Raw genomic sequence first — 21,960 nt, forward strand, 5'->3', positions numbered from 1 at the left:
GCTAGACTGTACGGAATGCTGAGAGGGTCAAATAAAACACGTACAAGAATTTACTCCGCCTCCAGAATCTAGACGCACGTTAACCTCCATCTCAACTATGAATACATTACACTTTTGAAATCGTAGAATAAATCATCCCCTTGGCCTTCACCCCCATACATTATATTGTGGTTTATTTGTACAAATACATCATAATGTAAAAGTTGGAGAATCGTGTTAAAAACGCGATGCCAATTATTGTTCACCCTATTTGACAAGGCTAGTTACCTCCGCCCATGGATGTATTATTAATAGAACTCCGGCGCAGCGACCTGAGGGGTTTGCCACATAGGCGCCCAAACACGGCCGCCCATTCACCTCCATTCATTTTTTGGACTTGGGGCTCTGGAGAGAAACATTACTACAACATTGTGAGATTTACTATTTCAGAGTGGTAGGCCTCCTCACGGTCCCTCCAGCCGAAGGCAAGTATAAGGCACTCAAAGCCCTCCTCGTCAAGACCTTCAAACTGTCCACTTCTGCTCGATCCAAGGCCAAGGGGACGGCGAACCGTCAGAGCTTGTGGAGAGGATGCTAAATCTGCTGGGTAAACTACCGCCCAATTTTCTCTTCATAGAGCTGTACCTGCACCATAGGCCAAACTGGATCCAGACGGCGTTGGTCAACACCACTGTTACTGACCCCCAGGCCCTAGCTGAGGACGTTGACAGGTAGTTCCTGGCTACTCAGCAGTCCCCCCAGAGATGCTATCTCCCACCCTCAACTTTCCTCCACTGGCTAAACACACGTGGTCCAAACAAAGCACCACAGCTCCTGAATGGTGAAAGAACAGGGCCTGTGCACCTACTGTACCATGCAAGGTTTGGCGCCAAAGCAAAAAATTGTGACCACCAACAGCAGCCCTATCTGCATGTATGGCGTCAGGTCTGTGGAGTTGTGCTTTGGTGGGCAGTGATTCTTCGTCTGGGACGTCGTAATGGCAAACATGGCTTTTCCCCCTCCTAGGCACACACTTCATATGTGCCAACGGTATGGGCTTTTGGTGGACGTCAAAAACAACCACCTCCTCGACGCACTGACCTACTCCTTCACGAAGCGGACTACATTGGTCTAACCAGCAGCACACTCTCAGAGGCGGACAGGTTCGACCACCTCCTCGCCGAGTTCCCACAGCACCCACGGCAATGCAGGGGGTGGAGCACCATATCACAACCAAAGGGCCCCCAGTCTACGCCAGAGCCCGACACCCCGACCCTGCCAAGCTCTCCATCACAAAATCGACATGGAACGCCTGGGTGTCGTCCACTGCTCTGACCACCGCCCGTCTCAACGATGCAACGACGCCCAATCGCTACCCCGGCCCACACATCCAGGACTTTTCAGTGCACCTGTCGGGTAAGCTCGTTTTCTCTAAGGTGGACCTGGTACCCGTGTACCCACCGGACATCCCTAAAATTGCGATGATCACACACACACAGTTTGGACTGTTCCAAGGTCCTGCGCATGCCGTTCAGACTCAGGCCTGCTCAGTCCATTCAGTGTCTCATGGACTCTGTGCTCCGAGACCTGCCGCCACCGTTTCATCTCCCGAGCTGCCCAAATCATGCGACCGCTTCCTCTGAAAGGCAAGTCTCACAACCAAACAGTAGACTGGACCGCTGAAAGAGAGAAAGAGAGCACCCGCCGTTCACAGCACCCGTTGCCGTCGCCGATGACACGTCAGTCTACGCCGTCGGTGCCGGGCAAGAGCAGTGGGTGAGTGTAGTCCTCCGAGGTAGTGGTAGCGGGTAGCTGGTGAAACTCACTCCCCTAGTATCTCTCTTGGCATAGTTGTTAGCACATCCAACTTGCAAGCGCAAGGTTGCAGGTTCTTGTCCCACCCTGGACAATCCCTTAACAGGGTGGACATATTTCAGGTGTCACATGTTGTTAATATATCTAAATATAATATAATTTTGGCGCCTTAGCTTGACCAGTATGTTTTTCAGTAAGTTAGATATGTCCTTTATAGAATAGAACATGAAAATGTAGGTAATTCAACTTTTTTTTTATCCCAAGTTATGAAGTCCAAATGGCACCCTATAAAAAAAATTACCCTGTAATTGTTTGCGGGGAAAAAAATAGAAAACTAGAAAGGGTGCTTGGAGAGCACAGACCTCTGCCCATGAATGCATTTCATCAGTATGTGCAGTTGTTGAATGTGTAAGTGGACAAAAATTAACAGACGGTGATTGAGAGATAAGAAAGTGGCAAGGTCTCTCTCTCCCTCTCTCTTTCTCCCTGGGCTATCAGAGGTCTCTCTCTCCCTCTCGCTCTCTTTCTCCCTGGGCTATCAGAGCCCATTCAGTAGGCCTAGGGTACAATCAAACCTCAATAACAGATACATGTTGACACTTTTATTAAACTATGTACATAATTTACAAATGTACATCATTTACTAAATACAAAAAGTTTCAGAGGTTTCTGTTAGCAGTCTTCTGTCTTTTCCCTCTGTCTGGTCGCAGTCCCTGGTTTGCTCTGTTTTTAACCTGAGGAGGGGAGAACACAATTACTACTGTAAGTCTTGAAACTTAAAGGAGTAGTAAAGGGAAAATTAATGTTTAGCCCTGTTTTAAGGTTACTTATGATCATATACAATGGTTCAGATCAAAACGTTGACAAAACTAGCACTTTTGAGAAAGTCTGATAATTGCTCTACCACCGTTTTGGTCATACAATGGATGTGGGTGGGCACCGTGAAAAATAATTCAAAAACATGTTAAACTCGATTTCAAAGACAAGAAGCTCACTGAGGGGGTAATTGGTGTCCGTTGGTGTTCTGACATCAAATTCGCCGCAAAGTATGAATCCTGTAGGGTTTTATTGATCATTTTATGAAATCCATTGACTTGTATTGAAGCGACCGTTGTAGATGTGTAGATAAATCCGCAGAGGGGATTCAGGAAGCGGAACTACTTACGGTAGCTATTGTTATTGTTTATGTTGCTAGGCTAACTAGTTTTCGGAAGTTTACACACGTATGTGCTGCGACTAAATAGTTCTACGCTAAATATTTTAAAAAGCCTTTCCAGATGAACTAGAATCTTACTTTATGGCGAATTATATGTCAGAACGCCAATGAACGCTAGTCTGCACCCCTTGTATCCTCAGTCCCTTCCATGGTGCCCCAGTCTACCTTTAGGACTGCCCCTAATGAATTCTTCCTAGAAGGCAGAAGATTGTGGCTCCTAGGGCCATAACTCCCACAGCAAGGAGTATTTTAGCCGAGAGGTCCCAGGACTGTGTGCCACTGTCCAGAGCCCTGATCCTGGTCGGTCTTTTGATCATGGGAGTGACCAGGGATACTCTGGTCCTCTGGTGGGCGTTGGATGTCTTTTTCGCTAAGGTCTTAACTAACAGATCCCAGACCCAGAATCTGCAGATCTCCATATGGTCCCAGACCCAGAACCTGCTGGTCTCCATATAGTCCCAGACCCAGAACCTGCTGGTCTCCATCTGGTGGGCGCCGGTTGTCTCTGTCACAGTTTGAAGACCAGTGAAGGAGGCGAGGTCACAGTCAAGTGGAAGTCGTGGGTGACGCGGTCCAGGTGGAGAGGCAGCCCACTTTTTAGGCAGTATGGAAGACATCAGGGTATCTCTGAAGGCCTTGATGTCTGAAGGATCAATCTTGATCACTGCCACTAAGAGAGCAACTCCAATAAGAAGCTTTAAATGCTGAAAAGCCATCAGAAAAGTCAGAAATGTTCACAGGAAATTCAATAGTGAATGCACTCCAGGGTGATGTTACTGTATTTATAGCTGTCTTTGTTATGATGTCATAGAAGAATTGTTCTAGATGTCATCGAAGAATTTTGATCATGACAGATCAGCATTCTAATTAGTTGTTGAGTGTTCCATCTACTGTATGGGATGCTCATCCTAGTTATCTGTACATTTTTTATTAATTGTGCATGTTTGTGTGTGTGTGTGTGTGTGTGTGTGTATGTGTGTGTTCTGTGTCTGCCATCATTGGCAGTCATTTCATATGGAAAAGACGCTGTTACCTATATCCATAAATAGCTTTGATCTCCCTGCTGGGACTACATTATGTGAATGTGATCTTGCACTGCGTTGTGTGACTCTTGCTACTGTTGGATTGTGATATTGATTTGTATCTTTGATTGAAAATCCAATAAAGAAATTGAAATGTGTGTGGCATACATCACACTGGGAAGATTACATGACTTCTCATGCCAACCATTGCAGTGATGCCAACAGGAGCAGCACTTTTATTAAACTATATACATGATTTACACTATGTACATAATTTACAAAAAAGTAAAACAAAACACAATCACTATAATATACAAGAAAAGGACATTATTTACATGTTGCCCTTCCCTGGGCTTGAACTCCAACCTACTGGTTTTAAGGCACACACACCCTACCGAAGGAGCTAGAGTCTGTTACTCTCAGGTCTGATCTCTTCTAGACCAATAATAATAAGTTGATACATATCATGTAGATACAGATATGTGTTCCTATTATTTGTGTCAACATACTTTACATCTGTGAGCAGTGGTGGTCGGTGGGAAGTAGTATTCTAACTCCACAGTGAAATTTTTACTTTTTAGCACGTTCTCTCACTACCTTTTCCTGGTGGGATTTCGAAGTTTCAAAAACACTGACACGCAAAACGCACATATCTAGGAAAAGTCATGAAAGCAGGGCGCTGTAACTTGAACGGTTGCAGAGAATAATTTTTTAATGTAGTTGCATGGGTCACCTTGACCCACCCTCAGCTATTCTAGTGTTAAGAATGCAGACGAACCAGAAACACAACGCAGACGAGATACACCTGGCAGCCACGCGCCTTCTTCAGCCATCAGTTGGCAGCCAGAGAGTGCAAGTACAGCACCTTCAACAGAGATCTAATTAGACTCTGGCTCCTGGAGGGCAGTGAGTCCGCGGCCTTCGTGGACCGCAAACCCCTCACGTCCACCATGTCCAAAGTGTCCGAACCTTGGTCCGCCCGTCAGCAACGCCAACTCTCCTACTTCTCTGAGTTCACTACAGACATACAACATGTTGCTGGTAAGTCCAACCTCGCGGCAGACCGCCTCTTCAGAGCTGACGGTCCCGCTGGGCCTCGACTACTCCGGTAGAGGACCAAACTACAGGCCCCAGTGTCCAAGCCATCAAACGGACACAGGGCTGCATCTGGAAAATGGACTTAACTTATATAGCGCTTTTCCACCTTAGCGGCACTCAAAGCGCTTTACAATGGCCTCTCATTCACCCATTCACACACCAATGGCGGCAGCTGCCATGCAAGGTGCTAACCTGCTCATTGGGAGCAATTTTGGGGTTAGGTGTCTTGCTCAAGGACACTTCGACATGTGGACACTGGGAGCTGGGATTCGAACCACTGACCCTTCGATCACTGAACGACCCACTCTACCAACTGAGCTACAGCTGCCCCCTTAGAAGACCTAAACCTTCGGTGACAGAGGTACTATACTCCTGTGTGATGTCTCCATGGGTCAGCTCAGCCTCTCACACACCTCAGCAGAAAGGTTTGTGTGGCACGGCCTCAAAAAAGACACGCGGACCTGGGTTAACACATGGTAGCTTGCCAGCACGCCAAGGTGTATCGCATCACAAAGGCCCCTCTAGAGGGCTTCTCTGTCCCGAGAGGTTTGACCACGTGAACATAAACCTGGTTGGCCCACTGCCCCCTCTCATGACTTCATCTACCTCTGGAAATATGATATATATAATTTATTTTATTTATTTATTTTATTTACAAAAACGCATACCCATTTAGGAAAAGGAATCGCAAACATTGATTTACTATTTCACCGTTTGAGATTGGAAGATTGAAAGAAACTTCCATACCAGTCAACCTTGCCAGTACATGCAACAGTCAAGGGAGGGTAACCAAACAGTGCCCTCTGTAGGTGCGGACAAGTAGTGTCGGGAACTGCTACAACAAGTGACCATTCAGCCCAGCTTGCTGGTTAGCTAGCTAACAACTTTTTCTCCATGCCGCATTAGAAAATGGCATTATCGTTGCTTTGAGCGGATATTTAACTTAACGTTACGTTAGGTAGCATAGCTAAGTTAGTCTAAGTAACGTTACCAACCGAGTTTGAGTTATGTTAGCTACTTTGCAGTGACTGTAAACAGCTCAGCTCATCGGCTAGCACCAGCTACCTAGCATTAGCATTAGCGTTACAGACAAGGATCAAACAACCAGGTGCTTCTTCTGCTGTCTGATTCATGCGACACGACAGGTAAGAGAAGTAACAGGCTTTCTAGTGTGATGGGTATGTTTGCTCACTAGCTCACTAGCATGCAATAAACAAGCTAGCCTTTTAGTATAGCTAGGCTAGCTAGCCAGCTAGCTCAAAACATGATGCTGTCGCATAACAGCACAGCCGTATATAGCCAGACTATCGGGGTAAAGATCAAGATAGCAAACTACATATATCTATAACTACAGTTATAATGGATGGTGGAATATGTTAGCTAGCTAGCTAACTGAGCCAAGCTGCCTGTTTTCTTCATTTGCTAGTGCTAACTCACTATCAAGAAGGGACAGTAGGTTTCAAGTTTATTGTCATATACTCAATAACAATGCAACATCCTTATCAGTAATGACAATCTTAGTCTCAGAGCAGACTCAACTTTGCGTGATAAAATAAGACAACTAATTGGTAGTTAGCTACTAACGTGGCAGCTAATAATCAGTCCCTTTCCTACAATCTAACAAGTTATCTAGTGACCGTGGTGGAGGGGGAATTGAGGTCATACAGTCCATTACAGTAGTAGTACTATTCGCATATCCTCTCTTTCAACATTTCCCTTGTATAATGATCAATCAATCAATCAATCAAAGCTTTGACTCAAAAACTAACTGCTCCTGCTACCCGGTGTTCACAGACTTCTGGATCCACCCACCCATCAACAATCCCTGGGCTCCAAGCCTGCCATGACATCATCACCCATTTAAACAACAGTGGGAAGAAGATGGCTGCAGATCTCTTTCCCACTAAGAAGTTGGTCCCGTCTCCCTCGACTAGCACAGCCATCCAGCAGTACCAGCAGCAGAATCTGAACAACAACAACACAGTGCACAGTTTTAATTGGCAAGGGATCTACCCTACCATTCGAGAAAGGTGTGTGTGTGTGTATTGCAATTATCCTGCTTGCGATTGAAAAGCCCCCTGAGCTAAGTGAATTCTTTATTGGTCTAGTGGTTAAATGTTTGGGATTTGAATTCCATTGGCGCCCAACTAAGGCGCCACACTAATATATTTTCGTTTTAGGGGTTGTTCTCTGCTGGGGGGGTTAAATGTATCAGAGTAGGCTTGTCTGCGAATGATACGCAAGGAGATTCCAGCTGCATGTTGTTACTGAAGTCTTATCAATGCCACATGTTCGTGATATCATCCTTCCATTCACAGGAATTCAGTCATGTTCAACAATGAGATGATGGCAGACGTTCACTTCGTCGTCGGCCCCCCGGGTGCGACTGAACGAGTTCCGGGTCACAAGGTCAGCTTGTCCTGCCTCTGACCACGCTCATACACTTCCTTCTCGTCCTACGTCGGCCAATGTATTATCATCGTGTGTTGTGGTTCGCTAAATAGATGCTACTGCCGTTTTCTGTTGTCCGCTACACACTTTGATCTTTTTCTGCCCTGTTTCCCAGTATGTTCTGGCTGTAGGGAGTTCCGTTTTCCATGCCATGTTCTACGGGGAACTGGCTGAGGATAAGGAGGAGATCCGCATCCCCGACGTGGAACCCCCCTCTTTTCTGGCGATGTTAAAGTAAGTCGGTTCCATCAAATTTAGCCACATGGATTAGAATGTTCAGAATGATGTTGTGACACTAGTGTACTTCATCACGTGAATCTCAGACGAAAGGTTGGCGGAATGAGTTAGCATTTTGTCCCTTACTATACTTCCTGCCTATACTTCCCACAAATGACGGGAACCTCTGTCGACTGAACCCCGTCCGGGCCTCTCGGCTTCCGCAGGTACATCTACTGCGACGAGATCGACCTGTGCGCCGACTCGGTCCTGGCGACCCTCTACGCCGCCAAGAAGTACATCGTGCCCCACCTGGCGCGCGCCTGCGTCAACTTCCTGGAGACCAGCCTGAGCGCCAAGAACGCCTGCGTGCTGCTGTCCCAGAGCTGCCTGTTCGAGGAGCCCGACCTGACGCAGCGCTGCTGGGAGGTGATCGACGCGCAGGCGGAGTTGGCGTTGCGCTCCGAGGGCTTCTGCGACATCGACGCCCAGACCCTGGAGAGCATCCTGCGCCGCGAGACCCTCAACGCCAAGGAGATGGTGGTCTTCGAGGCGGCGCTGAGCTGGGCCGAGGCCGAGTGCGGGCGGCGCGAGCTGCGGCCCACCATCGAGAACAAGCGGCTGGTCCTGGGCAAGGCCATCTACCTCATCCGCGTCCCGGCCATGGCGCTGGACGACTTCGCCAACGGCGCGGCGCAGTCGGGCGTGCTGACGCTCAACGAGACCAACGACATCTTCCTGTGGTACACGGCGGCCAAGAAGCCGGAGCTGCTGTTCGCCAGCCAGCCCAGGAAGGGACTGTCCCCGCAGCGGTGCCACCGCTTCCAGTCGTGCGCCTACCGGAGCAACCAGTGGCGCTACCGCGGACGCTGCGACAGCATCCAGTTCGCCGTGGACAAGCGGGTGTTCATCGCCGGCTTCGGCCTGTACGGCTCCAGCTGCGGCTCGGCCGAGTACAGCGCCAAGATCGAGCTGAAGCGCCAGGGCGTGTCGCTGGGCGTGAGCCTCATCAAGTACTTCTCGGACGGCTCCAGCAACACCTTCCCCGTGCGCTTCGAGTACCCGGTGCAGATTGAGCCGGACACCTTCTACACGGCCAGCGTGGTCCTGGACGGCAACGAGCTGAGCTACTTCGGCCAGGAGGGCATGACGGAGGTGCAGTGCGGGAAGGTGACGTTCCAGTTCCAGTGCTCCTCGGACAGCACCAACGGGACGGGCGTGCAGGGGGGGCAGATCCCCGAGCTCATCTTCTACGCCTGAGACCCGGAGGGGGAGGGGGAGAGGAACACCCCCCCCCCCCCCCCACCCTCTCGTCCTCCCCCTTTTCTCTAACCCAGGGCAATTCCTTTCACACTGCCTTTTTTTGGAGTGGATTAAGAGCCGATGGGAGACGGGATCAATTCTCAGGATGTTAAAAAAAAGCATCAACTCTTTATTTTTGAGTTTACAAACTGTTTCAGTAAACAGGAAGCAGAGTCACGTTTTCAATTTTCCGCCTTAAGTCAGTATGTAGGACCAGGCATATATTTTGACTTAACAGGGTTGTCGTGACCAAAAGTAAAAGTCTAGCTATTGCTGTAAAATGAAGGATAGTGTTTAAGGTTAGTTCTTTCATTCCGTACAAATGTTAGAATTTTGCAAGCCGTTTCTCATTTAATCGAAAACATAATAATGTTAACTAAGCTTCGTTTTATCTTCTTTATAGCCAATACATTCATGTTGTGATTTATAATACACTAAAGACAATGAAGCACTGATAACTTTAATAGAAAATATTTCAACCTGTGCAAGAAAAACCCAACATTACTATTTTGTGGATATTTAAAGATAGTCATATTTTTGGAATTTGTAACTTGAAAAATAGTAAATTTTGATGGTGCACTTTCTAAAGTTTTGTAATCTGAGTCTTATTCCAATAGTCTTTTTCTGTTGAACTCCATGGTTCTCCGCAATCTATGAACATGTTGTGTGTTTTAAGATTGAACTGGAGGTTTTACTTCATCATTAAAAGGTCTCAATGTAAATATTACATGTATTGTACTTTGTCACGATGCACTACTCAGCCTATATTGACCCCTTTTTCAAAATGGGAAAGCCTTTTTTATATCTTACTAATAGCCTACATTACATTTTGGGAAGGGGGGTCTATTGTGAACGCTCTGTAAATCTGTATACAAACAAGAGTCCAACAACAATGTTGTTGTACTGTGAGTGTGACGGTGCCAAAGGACCTATGAATGTGTGCTGTGGTTGCATACGGAAAATAAACTTCCTGTCCAATTAACTGCTCATCCTTTTTTATTTCAAAACTTGTTTGAGGTATAGACCCAATAATGGATGTATGAACTACAACATAACAGTAAAACGAACACCATTACATTTGTATTTACTTAAGATAGTATGAACAGTACATTCAGTACAAGTCCAGTTCTCACTGGCCCTTTACCCACAATGCAGCATAGTCACATGGAGATACTGATGAAAAGTAAAGCAACAGGGAAACACTGAAGAGAAGCCCATATCTTTTTATAGAGAATTGTCTTCAATTGCTCAGTCACAAGACAGGCCTACATGGTCTTCTGTTTCTTTCTTGCCTGGAACTGCTCCGTTTTGTTTTTAATCGATTTGATGAGCATAGAAAGACTAGGGTCCATGGCATTCTTGGTAGAATCAGACGCAGCTGGGCAGCTCGCAGCCTTTTCCTCTTCCTCTGGCCCCGTTTCCTGTTTCCTGGACTCTACTTCCTGTGCGGATGTGATCTGTGAGCTCTTGAGCGCCGCCTGGTGGCCGCGCTGCTGCTGCTCTCTGCGGCGCTGCTTCTCCTCCAGGATGCTCTGAGTGGCCTTGGTCTTTTTGTAGCCCGGGTCGGACGGGTCCAGGTTGTACAGGTGGGAGGTGAACATGGCCTGGAAACGAGGGTCTTTCACGTCCACCTGTCAATTAAAGGCAGAGGGAGGGAACGGTTAAGATTCCTACAAAAAAGGGGTTAACGATAAATCATACAGGCTGAAAAAACTTACGTAAATTCAGAAAAGGAGACGAGAATATCGTCAATAGTTAATATGTAGTTAATATTTCTGTTGACATCCACGACAGCGAGTGTCTGCAAACTAGCTTTTTCCACAAGGACGAACCCTCCCCCCCCCCCCCCCCCAGCGATGCTCTGACCTGGAAGTGGTCTTCCTCCAGGGGCGTGTCCTTCTTCAGCAGCTTCTTCCTCTTCTTCTTGCTCAGGTTCTGCTCCTCCACGATCTTGTCGTAGTTGAAGTGCTTGTGCTTGTCGTCGTCCACGTCGTCCATGAGCAGCGCCATCTCGGCCTGGAGGTCAAATCAAATCAAACTTTATTTGTATGGCGCATTTCATACACAGAGGCAACACGAAGCGCTTTATCAACATGATCAACATGACAGGCTCAGTCAGCGATGTCTGTGCAGTGATTTCAAACCGCTTCTTTTGCCACAAGTGAACTTGACTAGTTTGAAATGTCTTACTTCACTATGACCACGAATGAGTTCCTTAATTTTTATTTTTTTTAGGGCTTTTCAGCTTTAATGGGACAGGACAGTTTGAGAGAGACAGGAAATGTGGGAGAGAGAGAGAGGGGAGGACATGCGCCACAGGACCCGAGCCGGGAATCGAACCCGGGTCCGCCACGCGAAGGACTAGCCTTCATATGGGGCGCGCTTTACCCGGTGAGCTATGCATTTTAAGCTTGGCTTCCCTAGACTCAATTCGCAAAAACGCGAAGGGTCTGGAAACTCAGCAGTTGCTTTCCGATTCCCAAGGGGCGTTACCAACGGGCGTAGAGCAAAATGCCTCTGGACGCAATTGGATAGACCTACAACCAATCAGCGAAAATGCCTCTACGGCGCTCCTCCGTTCCGTCATCTTATTAAACCCGCCCCATATCAGATAAACGGTTGTGATTGGCACCGACAAATTTCAGTTGGAGGCGTCGGCTGTCCAGACTGATCCGCGGAGTGGAATCGAACGCGAGCTCGCCAGATCAGACTGGCGACGTCAGGCTGATGCGTTTCAGTTTAAAAACGGGAGGCGGGGGGGGAGAAAGACCAACCTTCCGCTTCTCCAACTCTTCTTCCTCTTCAGGCGTCCTCTCCTCCTCCACCATCTTGTTCTTCTTCTTGGTCTTCGCCTTCTTCGTTAGCTGTGCTGCTGGGCGCAGATTGAGACAGACAAGTCCAACAACGGTTAACAGGATGGATATTTTGATATATAATTTGCTAAGTATATGAACATGAGCACATTCAATGAGAGAGACAGAATTCGGAAGGTAAATACACGCTTCAACTGTAGATCACGTTTATGATTCGCATTTTCATTTTCAAATCTATATCATTTTCTCAGGGTGGGTGTAATCTGGCCACATCACATGACGACAAGGAAGACTCCTTTGTTGCACAAGCAACAGAGATGCTATCACTGATGACATGAAGATGTGAAGAACAGATGTGTACAATGACGCTCACCTGTAGAGCCAAGCTCGTCGGCAAAGAAGGGGTCGTCAAGATCCACGTCTGGAGGAAGCTCATCATCACTGAGGTCAGACTCAGCAGCTGTCTGAGGACAAGAGAAGTATAAGTCCAACTAGGACAAGAGACATATAACTCAAATGCTGTGTACAGGAGTGACAGTGAGAGAGAGAGAGAGAGAGAGAGAGAGAGAGAGAGAGAGTGTGTGTGTCTGTGTGTGTGTGTGTGTGTGTGTGTGTGTGTGTGTGTGTGTGGGTGTGTCCGTCTTTCTGAGGGGAAGAGTGGGCTTCCCCTGTCGACGTCTCAACAACTCGTCCCTCAGTGCTCACCTGCTGCTTTTTCGTCTTCTTCTGTTTCTTCTTGTCCTTCTTCTTCTCCAGGAACTCCTCCCACGGCGTCATCTTATCCTTTCCTTCCAGCTTCTTGTTCACCAGCTGTTCCGTCGTCTCCTTCAGCCCTGAAGTCACACAGACAAACCACAAAGCTTAAGAAATATATATATATATACACACACCTTTGATATGAGTCCGTTTTTTTATTCAATCCCTTGCAACAAGCTGCCCTGACGCGTACTCGTCCCCTGTCCCCCTGTCCCCTGTCCCCAGCCACGTACCCGGCACCCATGTGATCTCCATCTCCATGCGCTTCTGCTCCATCTCCAGCTTCCTGTCCTTGTCCTGGACGCTCTTCAGCAGCTCTTTGTACTTGGAGATCAGCGCGTTGCTGTCCTTCTTCCTCGGCTTCGGCCGCACCGCCGCCTCTTCGTCAGCCGCCTCCGGCTCTTCGTCTTTCGCTAATCGGAGAATAAATCCCGAGTTAAAAGACGCCGGCGACGCGTTGGGTCATCGACACAACGCGCCCCGTTTCTTTCTCTCCCTACCCTCCGCGGGCTCCTCCTCCCTCTCTTCAGTCGTCTCTCGCTCCTCCTCTTCGTCGCTGGAGGAAGCCAGGTAGGCGTTGAAGTCCATTTGCAGGAGCTCGTCCTTGTTGAAGTTCTTGCTCATGGCGGTCACGCGCTCGTGGTCCGTCTCGTCCCACGTCAGCACCACCTGAAGAGTTAAACGCACGAACCCGCTCATGAACCCTGGGACATTGCTATCGCCCTTTTACACAACAGTCTTACTACACAATTAAGTCCTAGCTTTGCAAATATCCTGTGACTATAGTTTAAGAAAATTGAGTCTAAGTAAAATAAACGGTAAACGGACTGCACTTATATAGCGCTTTTATCCAAAGCGCTTTACAATGGCCTCTCATTCACCCATTCGCACACACATTCACACACCAATGGCGGCACTTTGAGACTGTCGTTCTGCAATGGCAAAAAAAGCTGCAAGGACAAATCCCAAAGGGTCTCCTGACCTTTGATGTGGCCGCAGCTGTGGAGGTGAAGAATTTCGGCGTGTACACCGACAGGTCCACATCTGTGGCCACGTCCTTCGGCTCGTCCTCGAACGTCACGTCACCGGGAATGAACCTACAGAAGTAGGAAACGCGTCAAGGCGGGACACGCCGTACCTGCATGCGTTAGATATTCAACGTTGGTCGTGGTCACAGGCATGCGTCGACAGTAGCACATTCACTGATCACCAGCCGACCTCTGATTTGCCATTTCACTTACCGGAGGTCGAGGATGGAGCAGCTGCTTTCGTACTCGAAGCCGTCACACTCTTCGTAGATTTTAGCTGCGGTGTCCAGTGAGTCGCACTCCACCACTGCGTAGTAATATTTCAGACGCTTGAACTGGTAGTCGCGCATCTTTTCTCTGTAGACCCTGCAAGGCGCGCACACACACACATTTTGTGTAGCAAGTTATACAACAGAAAAATAGCTGTTCTTCACTGCCTACTACATACTTTCAGGGCTGCTTCATTCTAAAACGGTAAACCGCTCAGTTTGGGAGAATAGCGTGTGACTTACTTCTCCTCCTCTGTGTCTTTCTCTGGGTCCTCTGGTAACGCCCTGAGCTCCAGGGGACCCTGTGTCTGCTCCAACTTCATCCGCTCCTTCCCAAAGTCAGATGGATAGATCTGTACCACAATGTAACACGCATACAAACATATACAAACACATACAAACATATACACAGACACATAAGACTGAGTTGTCATCTGTAGCAAAATTGTTGTTATTGTATTATTACTAAAGTAGTGCATCATAACGAAAATCAGCAATGCATGTGCACCTATCCAAATTGAGTGACAAGACTGCAGACCAATCAGCGTTTACCTTCACAGAGAGCACCACCCCTCCTTTGGGCTTGAAGGAGTTGAACAGAGCTAACAAGTCCTTGGCTTTCATTCTGTCCCAGTCCATGTTGCACACAGCCAGCCTCTGGGTGACCTGATCAAATAACAATAACAGTATAATATGTAACTTCAAAATCAAAAGCTAGGTGTCAAAAGATTTTCAGACCACACTACGTTGGGATCCTATAATTCCTCCATGAGCTTTCACACAAAAGTTAGTTCTCAAATTTGCTGTGTAACTAGGGCTGGGTATCGATTCAAATTTAATGAATCGATTCGATTCCGATTCACAAGGTTCAGAATCGATTCAATATCGATTCGGTTAGTGTTACTAAAACCTGTTTTTTTAGCTGTAACCTTAATGACATGACTGCCAAGTTATGCAACACATCAATACTAGGGCTGGGTATCGATACTGATTTCCAAAAATGAATGAATGAATCATTGAATGAATTAATGAACTATTCATTCCTTCATTTATTAATTCATTCATTAAATAAAAGATCGATTTTGGGATTCATGAATCGATTCTGAATCATTTGATTCATTTGATATGCGTGTAACGCATACATCTCTTTCTGTTGTCATCGAGCTAATGGTGGATACCAGAGAGCAGGTGAACTCACGTCGTCGGCCCGCCGTGCATCTTTGCACAGCTCGCCCCAGTCGTGCTCGATCTCCTCTTCCTCGCGACGCAAGATGGCCTCCACGTCGTCTTCCTCGTCCTCGTCCGAGCTGGTCTCCACGTTGCCCTTCCCCCTGGCCAAGTCTGGCTCGCTGTCCGAGTCCGAGTCCAGACCCGACTCGTCCTCCGACCCGCTCTCCACGTCACTCTCCCCCGCGGCTTCGTCACCTTCCTCTTCATCCTCATCATCTTCGTCCTCCTCATCCTCCTCCTCCTCATCCTCACTTCCGTCTGAGACACTATCACCCAGATCTGCATCATCTCCATCCCCCTCCATACCTGGCTCATCCTCATCCTCACCTGTGAAAAACATTTTTTTTGTTTTGCAATTATGCTGCTCCACAAATAGGCCTACTTACATACAGTCACCGTTTGGGACCACCTCCAGCATCCAGGCAGGTACACTCACTCCAATTCAACACCTCCATTCCAGGTACATTCCAACTCATCACCTCACAATCAGTACCTTCTGACCTGCTAAGGAATTGAACTTCATGTCCCAGTGTATACATGTAAATGGTAAATGGACTGCACTTATATAGCGCTTTTATCCAAAGCGCTTTACAATGAAGGCCTCTCATTCACTCATTCACACACCAATGGCGGCAGCTGCCACGCAAGGCGCTAGCCTGCTCATTGGGAGCAATATCTCGCCCAAGGACACTTCGACAGGTAGTCAGGAGGAGCCGGGATTCGAACCGCCGACCCTACAATCATTGGACAACCCGCTCTCAACCCGCAACCCGCTCTCCTGAGCTATACAGCCGCCCCTGTATGATGAACGTCGTCTACTTACCCTCCTCCAACACCTTGACTCCCCTAATAGGCTGGTCTCCTTTGAGGGCACCATCTTTGGGCTTCACAGATTTTCCCTCCATCTTGAGTTCTTCAGCCTGGTCCACTAGCTCGTCCGCTCCCGCCTCAGAATCCAACTTTGCTTTGGTCTTCTTCTTCTTCTTTTTCTTCTCCACATCCTTCTTTTTTCCGTCCTCTTGGTCAGAGTGCTCAGAGTCTGAGAGGTTGTAGAAGCGTTTCAGGTCCTCGGAGGTGGTGTGGCTGACGGGTCGACCCCGCTTGTCCACCGTGTACTTGACCTTGAAGCGTTCGTCGTGGAACATGGACTGGAAGCGCTTGTCGATCTTGATCTTGTGTTCCTTCTCCGGCATTTCCCAGAAGCGCGGGTCCTTCTTCACCTTGAGGAAGCGCTCGTCGCTTCCTTGGTTCTTTTTGGAAGCCATGGTGGCGAAATTCTCCTAGCACTGTGTGAAAGAACGATATATCACTAAAGGTCTTCCTACACAGCCATTAAATTTGAGATACGTTGAATGTGTACAGTATGAACAAACCACACCACAATTTACATTCTTCTAAATGCCTACAAGCCAGTCAGGTATATATTGTACAGAAAGGGGCGCAAGCTAGTCACTCCAACCCCATCCTAGGGAACCTGAGGGATATCATTCTACTTTAGTAGCCCCATCTGGGAGCTCCATCTATGCATCTGGGTAGGATGCATTAGGAAGGAGCTTATGATCACGGCACTAGGTCAATTTGAACTACGTAGCTCCTAGATACCTATCGAAACTTTGCTAATTAGCTAAACAATTATTTGTGACACTAATGGACAAATTAAATTACTTTGGTAATGGAAACTATAGTGCCCTATAAACTAGGTAACTACACACCGGTTAGCTTGCTAACGTTGGCAGGCTATATACTACTGAGATTCTGAGGTCAGCACACATTGACAGATGTAAACAACTCTGAAGAAGAGTGATTCCAGGCGACGCTAGTTGTAATCGGTGCGCAAATCAATCTATAAACCGAGAAAATAACTTACACTGTTGGAGTGCGGTGGGAAAAGCCCCCCTTTTAATGGAAAGCAAACACTTACCGAAACACCTACAACTGTAGTTGTGAATTGTGATGTCCAGTATCCACACGTGTTCTCCCAGCATGCACCGTTTCCGTGACCTTTTCTTGTCCCGCCCCTTTTCTCGTACGGCATCTCAGATGGGACAGAAGAGACGATTGGTTCGTCCTGAAACTAAAACGACGCCCAAAGATGTATGCTTGTATCTGGGATGTTAACGAACATTGGTTTTGATTCATTTGAAGCATAGTTTTCTGAATACACAACAACAGGCACATATTGTGGATTGTATGAGTGCCTGTTCACACCTACGTCAAATTCTCAGAATACAAAAAGAAAATCCTGTTCCACTTTTCTCGCTAACCAAGGGGAATCCAGTTCCACGATTTTCGCCGGCCTGCCATTGAGGTCAACCAATGTGAACGACAGGAACACCAAATCCAAACTTGTCTGTTGTGCAACGTTTAACTTACAAATTATCAATCAATCCTAAACGATTGGACTGGTCGCCTTTTTCCAAAAAATGAATAACGCAGTAACGTTAAGTAATCGTTTTCTCAATCGAAGCTCTGTCTGCCGGACAGTCCTGAAGATAGACAGCGTGAGATCCCTTGTAACTCAACAACATCCAGCAGCAACTTCTCGCAGTAATGTCATGACCCTCCATCCAATGTTTTCCTCACTAAGAGACTTGACATCTTTCAAATATCGGTGTTCACAATGGACTAATGTTCATAGGCAGCTGTCGAGCAGGTCTGGAGGTGCAATGAATGTCTTTGATAGGACAATGAAAAGAAAACAGAAGAAATGGGCAGCATCGCTACAGGACAGTGATAAATATGACTACCTAAGAGATGAGGTGAGTGTTGTGAAGAAATGAATTCCATTCAGCATTTTTGTGAATATAAAATGTGACATGACTGGTTTGTTCTCTGTTCAGGTTGGCAGCAGAGTTGCAGATAGAGTATATGACATTACAAGGTAATGACAAGTCAGTCACTGATAATGCAATTTGTAGTAGACTTGACACCAGCACTCCAGTAACTTAGTGCAGCTGTCCACATTTGGCCATTGAGGTGAAATGTATTCTCTGCTGTAGGCTACTTGATGCATAGTTCACTCTTGTATGTGTTTCCTCAGGACATTTCCTTTGGCTTTGGACATTGGCTCAGGGAGGAGTCACATTGCAGAGCATCTGAGCAAAGTACGACATTGAACGCAGTGAATGGATTCATTAGCTACTGATTCTCTTGCCGAATTCACAATTTATGGATTTATTTTCTGTTTTGATTTGCAGGAGGTGGTTGAGCGTCTTTTCCTCACAGACATTTCAGAGAACACTTTGGTGAGTGAAGTTCAACATTACATGGCTCTTGATAGGATGTAATAAAGTCTATAGATAATGGATTGTAATAGAAATGTATTTTAATTAAAAACAAAAAAAGTGCTAACAGAGCATACTGTATGGACACAAGTGACCTAAATTGTAGAAGAATATCTATGTGTAGGCCTAGCATACAGCCTAGCATACAGCCTAGCATACAGCATAGTATACAGCCTAGCATACAGCAGGCATGGCATACATTTGCTTCCTGTTATGAGAATTTGTGGTGTTTCTATAATGATCAAAATGTTGCACATTTCTCAGAGACATTCGAGACAGAGTGAGATCCCAACCCACTGTGTCCTGGTGGACGAGGAGTTCCTACCGTTCAAAGAAAACACATTTGATCTGGTGGTCAGCAGCTTGAGGTAGCGTGTGACTGTTTGTACTAGGTATTAATTTGTCATCTCCCTATTGTACTTGCATGGCAGATGATTTTTAGAGACAGAAAATGTCTGTCTTTGAAGTCACCACACTCTAAACAAAACAAGTGTTATAATATAGAACCATTTGCAACAGTATAAAAACCTTCAGACAGAACCCTTTTCAGGTTCATATTGTTCCGGATCCATTTGTCCCTAAAGTGCTGAAAGAAACCTGAAATGTTTCTTTCGGATCTAAAAAATGGGTTGTATGGAACCTTTGAAATGGTTACAAATGGTTCTATATACCACTCCTTTTTAAGTGTATCTATGTGATGTGATGGTATGCTCTCTCTCTCTCTCTCTCTCTCTCTCTCTCTCAGTCTACACTGGATCAATGATCTACCTGGAGCGTTGAGACAGGTAACAATGGCAGAAGTGTTCAAGATTTCCTTATCAGTGGATTATCCTGGTGGAATTCGGATGAATGACTGACCTGTCCCCTCCCCCCCCCCCCCTCCACCCCACCCCAGATCCACCAGGTCCTGAAGCCGGACGGGGTGTTCATCGGGGCCATGGTAGGCGGGGAGACCCTGTACGAGCTGCGCTGCTCCCTACAGCTGGCCGAGCAGGAGAGGGAGGGGGGGTTCGCGGCCCACGTGTCCCCCTTCACGGCCGTCACTGACCTGGGCAACCTGCTGGGCCAGGCGGGCTTCAACATGCTCACGGTGGTGAGGGCGCGCTCGCCGGCTCCATTCCCAACAATAAGGAGTTTCAATATTCATATTAATGATATGATGATGATGTTACCTGATGTTGGTAAATCATTGTCAGGAAAGGTGGTCTTGGAGACCTTCATAAGTGAAATCTTCTTGAATAATCAGCTGTTTTCTGATGGATGGCGTCGGCGCTGACAAGTTTGACAATCTGTTGTTACATATTTTCTTTTCATAGGACATTGATGAGATTCAGGTTCACTATCCTGGAATACTTGAGGTGATGACTGACTTGCAAGGTACTAAATACTGTACCATGACAGCCTACTGTCATGATTACAAAACGATACAGCACATCTTAATACTGTCTACTCTGAATGTTCATGGTTCAATCTAGTCATCGATGCTGTATGTTTTTCGTCTTTGTATTTAGGCATGGGTGAAAGCAACTGTGCTTGGAACAGGAAGTCTCTGCTACACAGAGACACCATTTTAGCTGCGGCTGCTATCTACCAAGGTGAGTTGTCGGGAGTGGAAAAAGATTATTTCGATGCAGTACAGCGTGATGTCACATCTGTTCCCCTAGCTCGGGTCAGGAAGATAAGATGTACAGTACCATGTACCCCAAGACCCAAAATGGATGAAAACAATGAGTTTGAAAGATGAAAAACAGTACAACATGAAAATGTAGTCCCTCGATATTGCTTTTCTTATTGTGGAAGAATTTCTCACTGCTGAAACATACCGGCAACCCAGCTGCATTAGCTATGACTGCGTAAGAGTCGGCCTGTTTTTCTTTGAAATGTCTGCACTCTCTTACATTTTTTTTTACTGAATTCACTGTATATTTTTCTTAATTATCACTTGTTTTTGTTGTTGTTGGCTTCTACGGTAGTTGGGGTTGGGCCTCGTATATGGAGAAAAACTCCACTGGTAGACTAGGCCTACTGACAGCGTAACGAAATTGTAACTAACTAAATAAGTGAGTAATAACTAAATAAGTTAGTTTAAAACTATCTGTCCCACAAGCTGTCTGGTGTTCGTGCCACACTGATACTTCGCTGCATTCCGAAACCTAAATATTATTCAGTTGGTTTTAGATCTACAGTATTTATTCATCCCAATATCAATGGTTTTGTATTAGGCTCCTAATTGTTAATTGTATGATCAATGCTACATTTGCGTGGGAGCCAGAAATGAGTAGCCAAGGAGCCAAATGCTCCTTGATGCTACTGATTAATGCTACTGATTCTGCTAATATTACAAGTAACTTGTCTGTTGAACTTCCACTTAAATATGATCACTGCCCCGATAGCATAATCATTTTTCTCGATGTGTAAGTCCATATTCTCCACTACTGAGTTCATCTGCACTTTACTGCCTATGCCTTCACCATAGCTTTAATGGTTGGAGGACAGTCTGAAAATGAATCATCTGGGCCAGCATAAAGTCAGTATGACAATATGACAAGGTAATGTCACACCTGAATCAATTAAAAATGGCCCTGATTATCAGCTTTTCAGTTGAATCGGGCTATCATTCTAATCTACTGTTCTTCTATGATCTACCATACTCTGCAGCCATGTTAGACCAGGGAGGGCAGCCTCGGCTGATTCTGTGTTTTGATTTACCTCAGAAATGTACGCCAGTGACGACGGCTCCATCCCAGCCACGTTTGAGATCCTCTACATGATCGGCTGGAAGCCTCACAAGTCACAGGTACGGCCGTGAGACTTACCCGTCTACAAACGAGTCGAATTTCTTCTAAATGAGAAATGTTGGCCTTTCATGTCTTTTTTTTTTTCTTTTTCTATCTCGTCAGGCCAAACCGTTGAAAAGAGGCTCTGCAAACGTGTCTTTTGCGGACCTTTCAAAGATCCGCCAGCCTTCAACCAACGACGAGTCATAGAGCTTCGCTGTAGAGTGAAACACTGTCATCATTGCACTTGAATATCATGGCGAAACACTCAACTAGAATAAAAAGCAAACTACAGTCACAAAAATGTATCTACAATAAGTACTGAACAGCACATAGTCAAAGACTGCAATCATATGGTTTAGAGCTGCTGTTGATGAAGAGTATTTTGGAACATTGCTTTAGGTAAAACAGAGACATGTCACTGGATACAGCTTACTGAGAGAGGCGCTGAACACTTTATTTGTCAATAAATAGTTCTATAACCTCATTCTTCTCATCATTTATTTATAGAGTAGCATAAACCCACTTTTCTAAAACAAGCTACACACTCACAAGCTCTTTAACTGGTCCTGCTTTTCTCAAATAAAGTAAATAAAAAATTATATTAAAATAAAAGGAAAAAAAAATAATAAATTGGACCATACAAATTTTAAAAATAAGTAAAAAATGAGTCACTTCCATGCGTCTCAGCAGTGGCGGAGGTG

The 21,960-nt window shown here is 46.3% G+C and overlaps 3 protein-coding genes across 5 annotated transcripts; 2 read left to right on the forward strand and 1 right to left on the reverse strand.

The window, feature by feature from the left end:
* Positions 1–6,000: 6,000 nt before the first annotated feature.
* btbd3a (BTB (POZ) domain containing 3a) lies at positions 6,001–10,015 on the forward strand. The gene is made up of 5 exons (XM_084441496.1): positions 6,001–6,275; positions 6,925–7,160; positions 7,449–7,539; positions 7,697–7,815; positions 8,025–10,015. Exons 2-5 carry the CDS (start codon positions 7,012–7,014, stop codon positions 9,055–9,057), a joined length of 1,392 nt encoding a protein of 463 aa, XP_084297622.1. The 5' UTR covers positions 6,001–6,275; positions 6,925–7,011; the 3' UTR covers positions 9,058–10,015.
* Positions 10,016–10,123: 108 nt separating this feature from the next.
* esf1 (ESF1, nucleolar pre-rRNA processing protein, homolog) lies at positions 10,124–17,172 on the reverse strand. 2 transcript variants are annotated; one of them, XM_084441028.1, is made up of 14 exons: positions 17,117–17,172; positions 16,019–16,481; positions 15,164–15,522; positions 14,518–14,631; positions 14,209–14,318; positions 13,910–14,062; positions 13,651–13,765; positions 13,169–13,337; positions 12,902–13,081; positions 12,618–12,745; positions 12,286–12,376; positions 11,874–11,968; positions 10,966–11,115; positions 10,124–10,730 (listed from the first exon to the last, which is right to left on the reverse strand). In XM_084441028.1, exons 2-14 carry the CDS (start codon positions 16,458–16,460, stop codon positions 10,365–10,367), a joined length of 2,472 nt encoding a protein of 823 aa, XP_084297154.1. In that variant the 5' UTR covers positions 16,461–16,481; positions 17,117–17,172; the 3' UTR covers positions 10,124–10,364. The 2 variants fall into 2 exon arrangements, with proteins under 2 accessions (XP_084297154.1, XP_084297153.1); XM_084441027.1 differs by having other exon boundaries at positions 11,874–11,971.
* A 427-nt stretch (positions 17,173–17,599) lies between these two features.
* Positions 17,600–21,617, forward strand: ndufaf5 (NADH:ubiquinone oxidoreductase complex assembly factor 5). Of its 2 annotated transcripts, XM_084441036.1 has the most exons (11): positions 17,600–17,954; positions 18,036–18,076; positions 18,236–18,299; positions 18,393–18,440; positions 18,744–18,847; positions 19,225–19,264; positions 19,375–19,572; positions 19,796–19,856; positions 19,991–20,074; positions 21,194–21,276; positions 21,380–21,617. In XM_084441036.1, the coding sequence occupies exons 1-11, from the start codon at positions 17,619–17,621 to the stop codon at positions 21,464–21,466; spliced, it is 1,146 nt and encodes a 381-aa protein (XP_084297162.1). In that variant the 5' UTR covers positions 17,600–17,618; the 3' UTR covers positions 21,467–21,617. The 2 variants fall into 2 exon arrangements, with proteins under 2 accessions (XP_084297162.1, XP_084297163.1); XM_084441037.1 differs by lacking the exons at positions 21,194–21,276; positions 21,380–21,617 and adding an exon at positions 20,956–21,178.
* Positions 21,618–21,960: the final 343 nt, after the last annotated feature.

The sequence above is a fragment of the Borostomias antarcticus genome, assembly GCF_949987555.1.
Source record: "Borostomias antarcticus genome assembly, chromosome: 7".
In the NCBI taxonomy this organism is placed as follows: Eukaryota; Metazoa; Chordata; class Actinopteri; order Stomiiformes; family Stomiidae; genus Borostomias; species Borostomias antarcticus.